This window comes from Scylla paramamosain, chromosome 13 (assembly GCF_035594125.1).
Source record: "Scylla paramamosain isolate STU-SP2022 chromosome 13, ASM3559412v1, whole genome shotgun sequence".
In the NCBI taxonomy this organism is placed as follows: Eukaryota; Metazoa; Arthropoda; class Malacostraca; order Decapoda; family Portunidae; genus Scylla; species Scylla paramamosain.
Genome location: NC_087163.1, coordinates 24,472,809 through 24,485,063, shown reverse-complemented (window position 1 = coordinate 24,485,063; position 12,255 = coordinate 24,472,809). Strand labels below are relative to the sequence as shown.

The 12,255-nt window shown below is 35.9% G+C and overlaps 2 protein-coding genes across 31 annotated transcripts in view; both read right to left on the bottom strand.

Annotated features, from left to right (window-relative positions):
* Window positions 1–1,587: 1,587 nt before the first annotated feature.
* LOC135106553 (hsp90 co-chaperone Cdc37-like) lies at window positions 1,588–7,534 on the bottom strand. The gene is made up of 7 exons (XM_064015751.1): window positions 7,382–7,534; window positions 4,892–5,025; window positions 4,184–4,343; window positions 3,858–4,058; window positions 2,969–3,159; window positions 2,636–2,825; window positions 1,588–2,176 (listed from the first exon to the last, which is right to left on the bottom strand). Exons 1-7 carry the CDS (start codon window positions 7,412–7,414, stop codon window positions 2,006–2,008), a joined length of 1,080 nt encoding a protein of 359 aa, XP_063871821.1. The 5' UTR covers window positions 7,415–7,534; the 3' UTR covers window positions 1,588–2,005.
* Window positions 7,535–9,759: 2,225 nt separating this feature from the next.
* The window catches only part of LOC135106548 (calpain clp-1-like), a 78,671-nt gene continuing 76,175 nt past the window's right edge, over window positions 9,760–12,255 (bottom strand). For all 30 annotated transcript variants that reach the window (XM_064015720.1, XM_064015722.1, XM_064015719.1 and 27 more), the window contains one exon: window positions 9,760–11,418. Coding sequence is in view for 5 of the 30 variants with exons in the window: in XM_064015725.1 (XP_063871795.1) it covers window positions 11,333–11,418 (86 nt within the window). In the remaining 25 variants the exon portion in view is untranslated. The remainder of the gene's footprint in view (window positions 11,419–12,255) is intronic.

Below are 12,255 nucleotides of genomic sequence, written 5' to 3'. Positions count from 1 at the left end.
TCAATTCCCCCCCCCCCCCCAAGTCAAAATTGAGACCTCAACTTCTGCAGCATCTTTGTATTTTTGTTTTCTAGATTTGTACCACTTCATCTTCTTCCAGTACAATCGATTAATATCTTGTCATATTCAACGTAACATTTAGAAAATACTACAGTGAAATAGTTTTTTTTTTTTTTTTACCTTTGTGCGAAATATGGTAATAGGTAGAGAAAGTTTTATTATTATTATTATTATTATTATTATTATTATCATTATTACTATTACTATTATTATTACTATTATTATTATCATCATCATATATATTTATGTTATTACCATTACTATTATTTATATTTTCTTAAAAGTGAAGAAAAAAAAAAAGATGCATGCCACATCTCCAGCAACTTTTCCCTTTGATTTGCCCTTTGATTTATTTGATTATTCGTTTATTGGGTTTCTTAATCTTCTAAGGATTAATATTCAGATAACACTAATGTTTTCCTGTTGACATTTTTGGATATCAGCTTAGGGCAAGGCAAACAGATCACATGATTGAGATTATTTTTGATAGTTTTGGTAATAATAATCAGCAGGGGAAGTGTCAAACACTTAAGGAGTACTCCCCATTCAAATGAGGGTGGGGACAGCAGGAGCCTGGCTTCTGGGTCAGCTATACAAGAGAAAGAAAAAAAAATCTAATTTAAAAATATTACTTATCAGGTACTACAACTACCTCTTAAGATCATCAGGAACATTTTAAATTGATGAGAAAATAATTATGGTACCTAATGCTTGAAATTTACAAGAGCTCATCTTAACTTTCTTAGTTGAATAGCAAGGACTCTGAAAAACCACCACAGATTTATCAAGCAGGAAATGTTCTGAGTTAAGTGTACAGGATAACCAACAGCTCACAAACTGAAAGGCTTATAAAAAAAATATGAATAATTTAACACAGGTTACAATGAATAAAATTGCATTACATCATATCCAATAACCAGCCAGAACAGCTAATATGCATAGGTATCAGCTTATCATCCAGTAGTTTAATTTCACAGTTTAATGGCTGCTACTCCATCCTGCAAGTGATGCCCTACTTCCCTGTACTTGACCAGTTTGATAAAAAATATATAAAATAGGCATTTGAATAAAGGAAGTGTTACATTACTATAAACCATTCCCATACTTGAATGCACCACAATTCTTATCAACACAAAAAAGTAATATAACTGAAAGCTTGGAAACACATGAAATAAGGGCACTACTTCTTAGACATGCTGCTAGCATTCAGTGACTCAACAGTGAAATATTACCAACATTATGTATAGGAAAGTGAAACAAAATTTCTGTTAATATCATGATTAACAAAGCTGACAGTCACAATGAACAAATACTGTGCAAGTACTGTGTGTGTTGACATGCACAAGCACTACATGTAGGCAAAGAGGATATATCTAGGCACCAAACTACTTTCATCTTTCAGTACCCAAACCTGTTTGATCTGTGTTTAGTTTTCTTGGATGCTTCATTCTCTACGTGTGAAAATGTCTACAGACATTCCTCTTGGTATACGAAAATGTGTATTAAATAAAAATATACAACAACAAATAGAAATTTAAATGTTTTATTTTATCTCTGAATTTTAACACTAAATATTTTTTTCATTGCTTTGTGAGACTTATTGTCAACAATGCAAGTTTCCTGCAGCACAGCTCTATCATCTTGCAACAGTTCCTCATGATACATTACTACTGGATATAATGTCAACAGCATGATGACTGTTGAAAAAAAATAAATAAATAAAATAAATAATAATAATAATAATAAAAAATAAATAAATAAAATAAAATTAAAAAAATAAACAAAATAATAATTGCACAAGTTTTATGTAAAAAAAAAAAAAAAAGTGTCATTTACTTTCCTCAGTACAGCACAACTACATAATCATTCATCTTTCATATCATTCACACTTATCTGATAAAATGTTTCACTAAGATATAATAATATGGTCATAAGTAATTGCATTTTATTCAGAAGCCTTGTCTTTGTTTGCATTCTCTGCATCAGCAGCATTTGGTACCCACAATCCTGAATCAACACATCTTTTCATGTGATACTTTGCGTCCTCAGGATCCATTTTCTCAATTGTCTTCTGCAACATTTCCACATCCTGGGTAATGAAGCATTCCTTCAACTCCTGCAAATATATTAGAGAAATGACAGTAAAGAATTTGACAACTAAAATACTATAATTTATTTTTTCACCATTTGATTGTTTTGTAGAGACATATCTGAATACCTTATGACATAAGCTACAATATCTAGGACTATGAGAGAAAAAAAATGTCTCATTATCACTAAAACTAACAAATGCTAAGATAAATGAATAATCATCCTAACACTGATAATATAATTTGTATTTCAGTTCCTCATTTTGGCCTTCCACACAGCAACACCAAAATTCCTGACCTTGGCTTCATATGTCATCTACTATGTGAAAAGGAGGCAAAAAATTTAAAGGATGCAGGACAAAATTGTTTCCATCAGGTTATGAGTTTGAAGTGAAGAAATCTTGTTTATGAACTGGATGTGCTAATCATTCAAAAAAAAAAAAAAAAAAAAAAAAAAAAAAAAAAAAAAAAAAAAAAAAAATTACCTCAGGTAATGTCTCCATGACTTCAACGGGATCAAGACCCCCAGGGCCAAGCCTTTTCTGTCGCTCCTCCTCCTCAGCCTCCTTCATCATCTCCTCCAGTTTCTGTTCTGCACGTTTTCTGATCCGTTCTTTAAAGGCCTCTAATTCATCAGTAAAGGCCTTCTTATACTCAGGTTCTGCTTGCTGAATTCTGTGCAGAACAAAAATTAAAACTTTATCCTTACACATGTAATAAAAGCTAAGAGATCCTAATACTTCATTAAGCTTTCCTAAAATTCTAAACTTATGATAAGTTTTGTTTTCAAAGATACAGATAAGAAATAGAGGTGTCACCTGTGGAAAAATGCAGATACACAGGAGCGTGGGTCTCTCTCAAGCTGTTTAGCAAGTTCTAAAATGAACTGCATGCAGATGGTCTGATGAGCCACATGGTTCATAAGATCATGTTTCTCCTCCATCTCCAGATTGATGCACCACACCACCAAGTAATTGGCTGTATCTTCACAAGCTAATTCAGGGTGTTCCTGAAAGAAAAAAAAATAACATAACTAGTCATATCATACACAGTACATCAAGTTCCATGCATGCAACAAATCCACCATACCTGGAAATTTCTTTATGTGAAAGAATTTCTCTTTAGCCTTCTGTGTCCACTTTGAAACCCAACTATTTACCTCCAAAACCCAAAACCTACACATAAGTTCAACCGATCAGCTACAATATTTAGTAACACCACAATCTTCTTAATCTTCCAGACTTTCTATTGATGGATAAATCCACCTCAAATTTTAGGTATATATTCAAAACTATTTTCATGAACAAAATGATGTTCAAGAAATTCTCATCACTTGTGATAATCAATCTGATTTTAAGCCCTTTAATGAATATTTAATGCAATCAATTTCTGCTTGCAGTACCTCTTTCCACTGATTAATAATGTTTTTCATACATTACAATCCATCCATCAAAACAAACACTACAGCATTAATATTCACAAAGATATAACAGCCTGATGTTGTTGGAAGTTAATCTCACTACATGTTAGACCTTATTGTGTATGCAAATTAGACATCTAACATCTCTAGATAACTAAAATGGCTGAACACCAACAAGTCAACATGTCACATTTACAACACTGTTGAAAGGAAAGGAAGAACATGCTGAACTAAATCAGAGAATGGAAAAATGGATTTCATGATGATGAACCTTGCAATCTACTTACCATCAGATATCTCCTTGAGTCATCAAAGCTTCTGTACATGCCATATTTCTTGATGTTGGCTTCATGCTTTTTAACAAACTCTTTCATACGCTGTTCTTTCTCTTCCTCACTTAGTTCTTCATTCTTTCGAGGAGGTGGACGATTGATCACTGTCTTGCTAAAGCCATCAGAACTTATGGTATCAACATTCCATGGCTCAAGCTGGAAAAAAGTACCATGAAAATCAAACAATGTGAAAATGCTGTCTGGCTAATACAACATTCTAATCACATAATTTTATGTACTCAATAAAGAGTCTTCAATCAATACTAAAAATCTACACTTACCCTTTCTTTTTTTTCCAGCTCCTTTTGTTTGTTAACTAATTCTTCTCCCTTCCTCTCCAATTCTGCAAGGGCACTTTTCAACTTCGACATATCTTCTACTCCAACAGATTCTTTAGCTTGAGAAAGCTTTTCCTTCAAAGTTTTTACTTCATCATCATATCTGAAACATTTTCACTAATTAGACATCATATTCAATAAAATATTTCCCCTTTTTAAATAATGCAGTTTAACTTGGATCTTATGAGTTACCTTTACTGTGTATAACAAACTATCCCTGACTGAAATATTAATCCTAGCAATAAGAATCAAATGGTCTTCATAAAAATCAGTGAACTAAATAATTGTTTCAAATCCAGCCCATACCACAAAATTGTTCAATGCTATTTCTTTTCTAATCAAGATCTTTTATCTCTTAAAACTTAGGTGATGATTTTATTTGATGTTTCAGTGACCATCTGCAAGCAATATGAATGTCATGCCAGATCAAAAGTCAATATGCAAATGTCTTAATCATGATACAAGAAACATATCCTACCTACTCAGTAAAGTCTGTTTCTTGGGGATGGTTCTGATGAAGTCTCCACTTATGTAATCCTATCTGTAGCTTTAACTTTCAGTTTATTAAGTGTTTTTAATTTCTAAAATTCATTCCTCAGTAATTAGCTGAGCTGTCCTGAAGAAGATGCTAACAAGTCAAGTAGTACTAACTTGCGTTTCTGTTTCTTCATTTCCTCCATTTCCTTCTGCTTTTCTGCCATACGTTCCAGTCTGGCTTGGTGCCGCCATCGAAATAAGGATGGTGTGTCAATGTTGGGATGAGTGTCATCCTCATCATCTGATATCTGAAACAGAATATGAGTACATGTCAGGGAAAAATACTGTAAAAATGTGATGTTGTTATGGTGAGGAGGTTGCTGAGTGGGATGTTACTGTGAGGTGTGGGGTTATGGCTGTTGACCCCCTGCTTTCCTGGACACATGCAAAGGGCAGAGCATGGGAATGTGATAAACTTCCAGGTCTCACAGGCAGAGAGAGAGGCAGGAGTGCAGCTGTGAAAGACAGTCAGCAAAGAGATATGAGAGAGAGCAGACGTGGAGCAGATGAGAAGCAGAGCAGTGGCGAAATGAGTCTGGTGCCTGCAGGTCTTGAGGCAGCAGATGGACGCTCTGGTGAGCAGACCTAAGGAGAGAGTAGACACACACATAGTACTTGGATATATGGCAACCTGCACAAGTGCTATGCAGGCCAAAAGGAAGTCCAGCCTGGAGGAAGACCACAGAGGGTAGATGTCATAGCTGTTTGTGGAACCTCCCTACTGCTGGAGGAATAGAGGCTGTTGGAGCCTCTGTGAGATGTCTGCTGTGTACCTGAGGGCTGACCTGAGGAAGGACTGTGTGAGAAAGATGTCCTGTACCTGTGAGGATTACTGGCTGCTGAGAAGTGGAGCTAGGGAGACTCTTCGTCACATCACAGCTTCCATGTAGCACTGTGAGTAATGAGTCATGCCTTCTGAGTCAGATCATGCCTTCTTCATATGTGTTCTGCATGGATGTGCAAGAGACTTTGTGCTCTGGGTGTGTGGGGGCAGTGTGTGCCACACACTTACAACTCTGTGCTCTGTCTGGTGTGAGTATTTTGTGTCTGTAGTGTCCTATGGGACACAAAATAATTGTGCCCTGTTCTCTTGTGAGGATATAAACACATGTGCTGTGCATATAGTCTTTGCATGTCCTTGCCTCACACTCCACTACTACGATGATTCCTCTGAGCTGCTTCCACCAGCATCATGGCACCTAGTGACGGAGACAGTGCTGTCCTGACTTCTTCGTGAGTGGGTGCCTCTCTGGGTAAGAGGGTTACTAATGGCTGGTCAGCTGTGGGTGGTGATGTAAGTGGTGGGTGCTGTTACAATATGCAGTCTGTAACCTTTAAAGTACTGAAAGCACTGTAACCTCAAACTATGATACTATAGTTAGGAGGTTACAACATCTGGTTAGTTTTGATAAAGCTTTTTACTGTTAAATGTCAAAACTAAAACAAGGTAGTTAGTTCAGGTTAAGTATACTTTAAGACAATGACCCATGGAACTTAACATGACTAGAGGTTTCTTAAGGGCAAAGCCCCTCCCAGCTTGGATAATAAATCTATAATATTTGTTAGATTCAGTTTTGTAAAGTCCCTCACTATTAATAGGCCAAGAGATTGACAGACAAGGTTATTGTAACTATGGGAATGTCCAGTGGGAATGAGCATCCCTGTTAGGGGTAGATGATATTTCCTTCATACCACCTGGGAAGATGTTTCTCCATCAGGTCTCCACGTTTGTCGTATAGAGATAAAGGTAAGTTGGAATATTGCATAAAACTGGTTTTACTGTGGAGTCTATCAAATCTTAATTAAGATATGCCCTTCATCATTATGTTGAGAGAGAGAGAGAGAGAGAGAGAGAGAGAGAGAGAGAGAGAGAGAGAGAGAGAGAGAGAGAGAGAGAGAGAGAGAGAGAGAGAGAGAGAGGCGGTGGGGCAGTTGACAGTTGCCATTCCACCTAAGAGTGAAAGCTCTCTCTCTCTCTCTCTCTCTCTCTCTCTGACAGTTCTTAGAAAAAAAATGATATATTAGAATGCTATTGATATTTTGATATATAAGCATGCCTCACGGTACCGTGCAGTGAAGAAAAAGCTACATGTGGGTAGGTGCTTGTCATTTCCTACAGATATCATGACTCTTGGCTTTTATTTCTAGGGCTAAAATATGTCAGTTCCCTTAATTTTTTTTTTTCGTTTGATAGTTGTGGAGGAAAAAATATGTGGGAGCCACCATAAAATAAGCCCAAGAAAATTGATATTGGATTGCAGTGTTATCAGAAAAGTTTAGCGCAGATCCTTGCCTTCCTCACACACCCAAGCCAAGCCCAGTACACCCATTGATTATAAAAAAAAAAACCTCAGACTTGATCTCATCCTTGCTTGTTATATACTAACATTCATATACAGACTATTGCATTGACAATTTTAGGCTTCTGGAGAATCTAATCATGCTGTCTGTGTTGATTGAAAGGTCACTCAGGTAACACATCTCGGGTAAGGTGCTTGAGTGTGTATAAACGCGTGTATTAACCTCCACCTTTGTCTAGCAGTACAGTGAGGGAGGGACAGTGGTGGTCCTCATCTTAACAGCCACACCCAACACTCGCCTTACCTCAATATCTTTCCACTTGCTGTAGTCCACCATGGTCACGCACACACTACAGCGCTCTCTCTGCTGCTGCCTCAATGGCCCTCACTGTTGCCGCCTCTGGCACCCTAACCCTTCCCAACTCGTGTAAATATTTACTGGTCATGGGTCATAGATGCAGAAACATAACCAATAAAAAAGCTGAAATACAAGATAACCTATTCTGAAGGTAAAAATCACAGGCACAAGTTCAGTAATAATAAGTATTCGTGAAAAGTTCTAGATGGCTCTATTCTACAACCCTATGTTTATTTCAAATATATTGAGCAAACACAGCAAAAAGAAAAGAGGATTTGAAGAAAGTAGGACCCTCAAAACTGTGTATCCTGGAAACAAAGCCAAAGACACAACGAGATCAATAAAAAGTATATAGGAAAATGAATAGGAGCCGCTGCAAAGGCTTATCTTGACACAGCATCATCATCATCAGCCGTCTACACACTCCCGCCGCGAACACTCTAGAAAGAACTGTGAAGAGAAAACACTACAAATACGATTTAGGTTGAAACACAAATAGTAATTAATGTATGTTACTAAATGCATTTTTTTTTTTACGTCAGTTGCGCTGTTGGGTTGGCACACTGGAATAAGGATGGATATCAATAGCTGCACTACACATCCACCGCATCAATATCCACTACAGCATTTTCAGCTAACAATAGCTCATATTGATTGCTTTTAATAACGATGACATAATTTTCAATGTTGAAATTACTCAAAAGGGAGAAAAATAGTAAACTTCCTTTACTTCTCCATAAACGCATTCTCTACCTCACCTTCGATTCTTTCACTTTTCTCTGCTAAGTACCATCTGGTGTAGTCGATAGGAATGTGCCATACGAATATAATACTAAAATAGACTGAATTGGTCTTCTTAGGCCCTTCTAAGAGAGAGAGAGAGAGAGAGAGAGAGAGAGAGAGAGAGAGAGAGAGAGAGAGAGAGAGAGAGAGAGAGAGAGAGAATGTTCTTTCAAGTCCAATATCGCGTCAGATAACGCACTATTGCAATAACTGCGAGTATAACAGTTGAAGTGCTAAAAAAGTAAAGGTTTAACTTGATGAGGGCCTCTCATGATGTATTCTGTCTTCAAACACACACACACACACACACACACACACACACTATATCATAATGAACAAGTCCCTCGATCCTTCTTATAGTAAATAATTAATTAGACGATAATGTCGGTCGGTGTAAGAGAGACTTACACGTTTTCTTTCTTCGATGATATTTTGCACTCTTAGTTTTATAGTACAAGATACATTATCTCTCTCTCTCTCTCTCTCTCTATCTATCTATCTCTATCTTTGATGTTTGTTCCTATTTCAACGAAAATGAATACACAAGACTACACTGCACTAACTTGCCTGGTCATGAGGAAGAGAATGCAAGTGCCTCAATTACGAAGTGTGGATAATATAAGCTTACACAAAAACATTCTAAGGATCTTTCATGGAGTTGGCAAAATTAATTAAAAACTGTCGTGTGTGTATTGCAAGGATTAGAAACAGTATAGTCTCTCATCCTTGGTATGGTGTATAGCCAGCATTGCTAATTGAGGCTAACACCTCCCATACTCACCAGCAGGTGCACTCCCAGACAAGCGTGGAACAATGCATGGGATAACATCATTCTTCAACTTACCACACAAGACATCTGCGCCTTCCTGCTGTTTCTAGCATGGATATATTGCAGGGAAACAATGCAGTCTCCATATTTCAATTTAGAGGACCATAAGAAAAAGGTTGAAGTTCAGAGATGTAACCAATATAGCATTCTCCAGAATGGCTAAATTGGTTTGATTTTTGTTTACCACCAGTCACAAGTCATGCAATAAAAGATGAAACAAAAAGAAAAGAAAGATATACAGGAAATAAGAAAAAAATAAAAGAAAGAAAGAAAGAAAGAAAGAGAGAAAAAAACTTCATCACTTAATCACCACCCTATGTATTGATCCTTGCCATGAGATGGAGGTAAAATAAAGGAACACAGGAGTGACCACTGTCTCCAAGCTGAGTGTCACCCTTGTGGAAGACTGAGAAATACTTGGAGCTAGAATGAATTCAAGTACTAAACATAAAAATTGACTGGTTTCATCACACTGTAATTTTCACTTTCTGATAGTGAATTCTTCCTCACCCCATTAGCTTTCTCTTATAACTGGTATTATACTACAAAAATCTTTGTGATATAAGCTTATTGAAAACTCTCTCTCTCTCTCTCTCTCTCTCTCTCTCTCTCTCTGTGAAAGTATGAGCAACAGAGGATTAGTTCATTTGTCACAGGAAGAGTAAGCTATTTTAGTGTAATATCTTAACAGATGTTCAACTTAAACAACTGATAGTTTTAGTAGTCATAGTAATGTAAAACTCATTTATTTTCATTAATACCATAACTACATTTAGATGTATATCTCTATCATAAATAATATATTTTGCCTAATTGTTTTCTAAAAAAAGCACAAACATGATATTGTAATAAGCATTTCATAAAAATACAGTTACTAACATATATAAAACTATGAACTGCAAAGGTAATCATGGTGGCAAGACTGACACATTGTCATTAACAAAGTATGTATCCAGTAGAAAGATACCATTTCACCTTAAATTAGTGAGAATATTAAAGCAAATTACCATCCTCCCAGTGATGCATTCTACATCCCCAGCACAGACAACTCAGTCCTACAAACAAGAATGTAGTCCTTAATCTAGGATAAAGATCCCTGAATTGTCAATAATGGAGACTACTCTTTAATTTCTGTGATACTGAACCCATAAGCATATCTATTCTGGTTACTTGGTATTCTGAACACAAGGATCAACTGGCTCCCAAAGCAGTCAGTATTGAACGAGGCAGCAGCTGAGTGCATTTTCAAAGGGGATACCACAAAATCTGCCTTGAATACTAATGGCAAGAGTGAAATTTTATTATTTTATAGAGGATGTCTCAGAAAACACTTGTTTCCTTGGGGCCGGTACAGGTTGGCAGTTGGAGAAGTCTTATATAAATATTTAAAGACATAAGCATTAAACTGCAAAGATTAAGTTGAAATTAACTTTATCTTACAATATGTGGACCAAACAAAAGCCATGTCATTGATAATACAAGGCTATATGTGGCACTATGATGAAAATAAAGTAATAGTTAAATGATACACACCATAATGATATTTCTTCACGTAGACTTGAATACTGCCGCTTGTACAAAGACAATTTGTAACAGTAGATGAGAGAACTCATTACCACTGATCTTACCAGTACGCAGTCTACTAACTTTTAAGGCCCTTGTGTATCTTTAACACTTCCAGGCAAACAGAGAATATGAATTATGAACAATTTTCCATCTAAAGTACACCATAGCACCATGACAGGTTTTGATAGTAATGAAAGGCTACTGCTAATCATACCATGACCCAAACTGGAATGGAGGGACTCAGGGACATCATCTCAGGTCACCATTTTTTGTCATAATAATGAATGGCTCACTCCAGTGCATTCTGACGTGGTACACTTAACTGTACATTTTTGGAGAGCCTGTGCTTCCTTTATGACAAATGAAGCTCTTTATAATATCATATATAGATTTTGTGTGCATATAAATGCATATAAATGATGTATTATGGAACTGCTATAATAAAACAATATATTCTTGATTTCAGACATATACTATGGTAATTAATCTGCATTCCAGATATTGGGTAGAAATATATATGAACAAAGTAGTACTTCAAACACCACCAACTCAGAAGGAACCCTTAAGATTAGTATCAATAAATAATTTTTCAATACATATGCAAAATGCATTTATAAAAAAATATTGATATTCTAAATTACAATTTTGAACTTTAAACACAAACAGTTCCATCAAAAGATCAGTAAGTTCAGTTACAAAATAAATTAAAAGTGATGTTCCTAAGAGTACATAGTGTTTTCCACCCACTCCTCCAGGGTAAAGTTTGCCTTGGCGGTCTTGTCCGGGTCCTTCTCATGGAAGATTTCTGAAACACAAAAACAAAGGGTTACAGTGAGAACTTCTTACTGGAGACCTTCCATAGTTTTCTTTTTAAGGTGAACATCATGACAATGCAGTTAAGGTAACTATACTTGCAAGGCATCAATACATATGCCATTTTCTTGATAAAAATATTTCACACATTTCTCATGCTTTAAACTGTTAATATATAAATCTCTTGCTCTTGGTTTTAGTATCCATTAGTTCAATAATGTTATTCTACAGCAAAAGCTTCATAAAAAAGATAGCAGAAGAATGCTAAGTCTTACTTGTAATATTGTTAATTAAGGGGCATTTAAATGTTATCAAGTTCTGTCATTTAAATTATCATCCCATAGTACGTATGTATAAATACAACACAAATTTACAAACCTCTCACTATAGCATTTCTTCTAAAAGCTATTTATACAAACTATAATAGTTGTGATCAGAGAGACTGAAGGTTGCATTACCTGCCAATACTGAGTCCAAAACTGTGCATGAGGAATGCTTTAGGAATACTTGTCACTTAACAGTATATAAAGGCAGCAATGGTGAATAATGCTAAATATAGTCCATTTTGAGTTTCAAATAAGAAATAATGTTTGCTGGTGATATAAATAAGTATTATTAACAATGATAAGTATCCCTAAAGTGTACTGCATATACTGCTTTTGATATGTCAAAGGGTAAGTTGCCAGAGTAGAATATTGCAACCTTCAGTCCCAGGACTCCAATTATAGTGATAGTTTGACAAGACAGTGTTCATATCATCAGTGTAATGAAGCTGCATCTGTTTTACTCATACCATTGTATGGTACGGTGCACTTTACTATTTCCAAAG

What these genes read in the sequence shown, in the direction of transcription:
- LOC135106553 (XM_064015751.1), bottom strand. Translation starts at nt 7,414, where the DNA reads ATGGTGGACTACAGCAAGTGGAAAGATATTGAG. An exon ending in AGCTGGAAAAAAAAGAAAGG is followed by an intron (nt 4,059 to 4,183) that starts GTAAGTGTAGAT and finishes ACTTTTTTCCAG; the next exon opens with CTTGAGCCATGGAATGTTGA. An exon ending in TCATGGAGACATTACCTGAG is followed by an intron (nt 2,177 to 2,635) that starts GTAATTTTTTTT and finishes ATATATTTGCAG; the next exon opens with GAGTTGAAGGAATGCTTCAT.